This window comes from Setaria italica, chromosome VI (assembly GCF_000263155.2).
Source record: "Setaria italica strain Yugu1 chromosome VI, Setaria_italica_v2.0, whole genome shotgun sequence".
Classification (NCBI taxonomy): domain Eukaryota; kingdom Viridiplantae; phylum Streptophyta; class Magnoliopsida; order Poales; family Poaceae; genus Setaria; species Setaria italica.
In genome coordinates, this window is record NC_028455.1 from 18,869,975 (window position 1) to 18,875,259 (window position 5,285).

Consider the following 5,285-nt stretch of genomic DNA (forward strand, 5'->3'; position numbering starts at 1 on the left):
CCCCCCCCCCCCCCGGCGGAGCATCGGGAAGCCCTGGCCCGGGCCACTTTTGGCCCCGCGGCGGAGGGCCGCCCCCGCCCCTCAGTTGACCCCCCCCCCCCCCCCGCCGGCCTGTCTCGCCCCGCCGCCGACGGCTGCCGCCGCCCCTCGCGCCCCTCCGCCGAGCCCCCCCGCCGGCCCGTCTCGCCCCGCCGCCGAAGGCCGCCGCCGCCCCTCGCGCCCCTCCGCCGAGCCCCGCCGCCGGCCCGTCTCGATTGACTGCAGCTGTAAGCATGAGCTACAAACATAACAACAATTGAGTAAAAATATGGTGGTGTCGGTCGATTTTTATGCCAATATGATGAAGCCATGTCGCACTGCCAGTTAGCAAAAAATGAGTGACCATCAAACTAGACTAGGAAAAATCGACTGAAAACATGAAATTGGATCAATCAAAAAAATGCTTGGTGAGGTTCACGGGCCAATAGACATAGAAACTTCCTATCATTAAACAGTCTCACGAGTTAGATGGTCAAATATATGGGTATGATGTTGTCAAGAGATCCTACTAGCTATCCTTTTGTACCATTCTGAAAATAGGAAGAAGACTAGACAGATGGCTTTTGTAAGTGTCTTGGTCACAACGTGGTGGCGATTTTTTTGGTTGGTGAAAATATACAAGGTAATGGGAACAGCAGATAACAGGAAAAAACACATCAAAGAACACTCAAGCATCACTAAATGCAATCATGCTATTCACTGAATTGTTTATATTTAAATAACGGTGCAAAATCTTAGATTTTAGGCGAAAGCGCATACTTTTTTATTCGATTGTGACCATCCAAAATGTTGATTTACCTAAATTTTCTGTAGGTTGATGGTTTGCAGGAGCACGTGAAGGAAAGTGGACTTGCAAAAAAAAAATCGAGTTCGTTATCACTTCCCCTTTGGTGAGGTATATTCTCATCTTAATATATTTGTGTGCACTTGTAATGTTCTGGGTGCATTGATTGATAGGCTTCATAATGTTTGGGAAATTGATATGCGCAATCTCGAGTGCTGTGTGCGTATGAAATTGATATACTCCATTGCTGTGTGTGTATGAAATTGATATACTCGAGGCCTTCCAATATGAAATTTGTGAGTTCGATATATGCCTGAAATTGATTGGAATTCGGAGAACACTCGAGTGCTGTGTGTGTTGTTTGCCGAACAAGTTGAAAAAGTAAATCGGCCAAACACACACTTGAATGCACTTGGTTATGCTGATGTTGAGAAAGGGTTCAAGGAAAGGACTGGAATTGTGGCTACCAAGGGTCAGATCAAGAACAAATGGGACAAGTTGAAGGAAGATTTCAAGGCATGGAAGAAACTAATGCTAAGGCAAATATGGAATTAGTGCAATGATTATTGTAACGACCTTAATTTGGAACTATGAATTTATTTCGAAATTTTAATTTTTTGGAACATGTAATTTATTATTATTTTGGACTTCAATGCAGGTACTTTCATTTTATATTTGTGATAAGTAGTTCAAGTCGAACCAGGGGCAAGAAAGGCAATCTACCCTCAAACTCCTCTTTTTTGGAGCTAGGGACACCCTCCCAGCCAAACACCCTCACCAGACAGCTCCAACTCCACCCAGAGCTGGCTCCACCTGGAGTTCTGGAGTGGAGCAGCTCCACCCAGAGTTGGAGTCATGCCAAACAGGCCCTTAATAATCTATTTGAATTTGATAAAGATATATCCATATTTTATTTCAAGATCCTCGTAGCACTGCTATAAGGCATATCCTAATTCCGGGTAATCGATACATCCTTACTTGGTTTACTGTAGTTAAGCATAGATACTGTATATCCGGAACTTGTTGATACTGTGTAGATTTCCGACAATATCAGTGATTGCCATATCGACTAATTTGATTGTATGGCATGATCCTAATCTGTCCACTATAATTCTGTAAACTTAACATGTATTTCAAATATATATAAATAGAGAGAAATTCCCCGTGGGTTAATTCCACGCCAAACCACTGTACCGTCGACAGCGATGCGTCAATGGTGACTTCATCAATTTTGAGGATTTGCCGGCTTAGTCTTTCGGATGTGCTCATAGGGGTAGGGTTGCCTGCGTCTGTTCGTAGGGACGAGTGTACATGCGTATATGTGAGCGTCTACGTATGTACTATGTGATTCGTTACGAGCACACGTGCTGAATCGAGGACTCAAACTCGGGTGGCCGGGTGGCCAGGTTACACCAGACCTCCGCAAGGAATCGCCTCCGCATACTACATCTGATCAGTTGGAAAAGACTTTCTAGCAAACAGTTTAAGGGTCCCTTTGGTTGGGCTTTCCAACCTGCTTTTGCTTTTGCAAAAGCCAAAAGCCAACCAAAGGGCCTAAAAGCTCTACGTGCTTTTGCCCAAAAGCTACTTTTGCTCTAGTACAAAATCAAAAGCACCTTCCCCCCTGCTTTCAAGTGCTTTTGGGGTAAAAAATTACCCACCTGCCACTGGTTATGATGTACCCTTTCATCTAATTTTTCTCTCCCGCACGCACAGACCGTTCACCCGCACGCATCTCGCCTCCCCTGGCCGCCGGCCTTCCTCGCCTTGGCGCCGGCCGGCCGTCCGCCTCCCCTGGCCGCCGGCGGGCCTCGCGTCGCCGCCCCTGGCCGCCGGGCCTCGCGCCGCCGCCCCCATCGCCCCCGACGGTCGCCGGGCCTCGCGCCGCCGCCCCCATCGCCCGCCGGCCGCCGCCCTTGACCGCCCGCCGCCGCCGCCCTTGACCGCCCCCCGGCCGTCCGCCGCCCCCTTGGGAGGGCGCCCCATCGCCGGCGCCCCCCATCGCCGGCTCCTGTCCTGCTCCTGGTGAATGACCAGGAGCATATAAGGTAAGTATGAACTTTTTTTTTATAATTTGTAACACTTTTTTTTATAATACTGGTATGCTTAGGTTTTCAGAATGGAGAGAGAGAGTTGCTGATAGATGTAATAAACTCAATTATAGTCTAATACCTAACGACTTATTAAGTTTTTTAGTGACTGATACTCAGGTTACAAGTAATATGCTTTTTACACATATATATATTGAGCCTCTACTTTTAGATCACAAAATGCAACAGAGAACTTATGAATATATGGAAGTATTAAAAGCACCATAATTATTTATACTAATTCAATTATTTTATGTTGTCAGGTACAATTACAACACAAAATCGAATAGGAAGCTACCTGCGAAAAGGAATTTCTTGAGGTATGAACAATCAATTGTACTGGTATGAGATAAATCACTTTTCTACTATCAGTATGGTTAAATGCAAAATGATAATTCAAAACTATGTAAGGGATGAACGTTTGTACTTTGACATCTATGCTTATTTATTTCCCATTTGTTTAATAGTTGGATAGTTGGATTCATAGTTATGACTTAGCTTAGTTCTTATGAGTTTTCTTTGATTGGTTGAAGAATGGGTGATAAGGCGGATTGGGGTGATACTTTTTTAAGGCATTTGATTGATGCTTGCAAAGAAGAGATTGAAGCAGGGAATAGGCCGATGGGAATTTTCACTACTACCGGTTGGAAGAACGTTGTTTCCAAGTTTGCAGAAAAATCCGGTGATACGAGAACAAAACAACAATTGAAGAACAAGTTAGATCTTCTGAAAAAGGAGTATGTCACGTTTATGGAGTTCAAGAATTGTGCAACTGGTCTTGGATGGGATGAGGCAAAACAAACTATTGACTGCTCAGATGAATGGTGGGACGAACACCTTGCTGTAAGAACTATGTTTCTTCATAATTATATTCTTCCATTCTTTCTTATGGTGCGCCTTGCTAATTTTTTTTCTAATTGTAGAGATGCAACAATCGTGAGAAAGGAATCAAATGCCACCATATAAAGTTTCGAAAACAAGGACCCAAGTTCCTCGATGACCTGCATATCTTGTTTGGCAAGGCACATGTAACTGGGTCTTCTGCATCCTGTCCTGGAGATATATCATCCGATGAGGCAAGTGATGATAATGTGGATGAGGTAGTGAAACCTACGCAGAAGGATATGACAGTGAACCTAGGAAAAAGGAAACGCAAGGGTACCTCTATTGGTGTTGAAGAGAAGGATGAGAAGAGCCCATTCTTTCGTTTGTACAAGTCCACTTGTTTGAAGATAGAAAATGCTGCAGAGAGGATCTCCACAAGTGTTGAAGCATCATCAGCTCCTCCAACTAACCTAGTTCCTACCATTACAGAGACTATGAAGATGGTGAAAGAATGTGGGGTGCAAGAAGGAACTGCTCTAATGCACACAGCCGCTTCCTTAATTGTTAAACCTGAATTTAGGGAGCTCTTTAGCTCTCTAGAAACAACTAAAGGCAGACTGGATTTGATTGAGAGGGAGCTAGAAAAGGAGATGATGAAGCACCACTGATTTGTATTGCCTGTTTGTCAAATTATTTATTGTCATATGTGACAACAATTTCCCTATGTTGAACCATAATTTGTTACCCTATATTGAAACATTATTTATCTATTAGTGTGTTATGTTGAGCTTTTTCATTTAGTATTGTCAAAGATATTTGTTGTATTTAATTATTAATGTACTAATGTCTCATGTAGATGGATGATACATTGGGAGATGTGGCTAAAGGAGGGCAAAAAGGACTACTACTGCTAGCTGAACTTGCACAGCATGCTGGTGCTATTGGAGAAATGGGCACCTTATATACTGAGCGGTATTTGCACAAAGATGAATACAGGGAAACGTCAGAAACTACCAAAAATCAATCCATGGACAAATACCGCTCAGTCCGAGATATTTTTATAAGATGTTTCGGATGAGCACCGAGATTTTCGATAAACTTCATAATTTGCTAGTCTCTACTTACGGATTGACCTCAACCAACAATGTTTCGTCTATTGAGTCATTGGCAATGTTCTTGTGGATCGTCGGAGGACCACAATCTTTTTCACAAGCTGAAAATCGTTTCACACGGTCACTTTGGACAGTTCACATGAAGTTTCACGAAGTCTTGAAATGTTTGCGCAAGTTAGCTAAGGATAATATTAAGCCGAGGGATCCTACTTTTTCTACGGAGCATGAAAGGGTGAGAGAGGACCGTTTTTGGCCATACTTTAAAGGCGCAATTGGAGCAATAGATGGTTCACATGTCAAAGTGGTAGTACCAGTGGACGAAGTGGTTAACCACACATGCCGTCATGGATATACATCTCAAAATGTGCTTGCTATTTGTGACTTTGATATGAGGTTCACCTTTGCGGTTGCCGGGTGGCCGGTTTCTGCACATGA

At 43.8% G+C, this 5,285-nt stretch overlaps 1 protein-coding gene across 1 annotated transcript; it reads left to right on the forward strand.

Moving 5' to 3' along the window:
• The first annotated feature begins 3,204 nt into the window (after positions 1–3,204).
• LOC101785029 (L10-interacting MYB domain-containing protein-like) lies at positions 3,205–4,652 on the forward strand. The gene is made up of 4 exons (XM_004974549.3): positions 3,205–3,233; positions 3,447–3,756; positions 3,837–4,150; positions 4,595–4,652. The coding sequence occupies exons 2-4, from the start codon at positions 3,448–3,450 to the stop codon at positions 4,650–4,652; spliced, it is 681 nt and encodes a 226-aa protein (XP_004974606.2). The 5' UTR covers positions 3,205–3,233; position 3,447.
• The last annotated feature ends 633 nt before the right edge of the window (positions 4,653–5,285 follow it).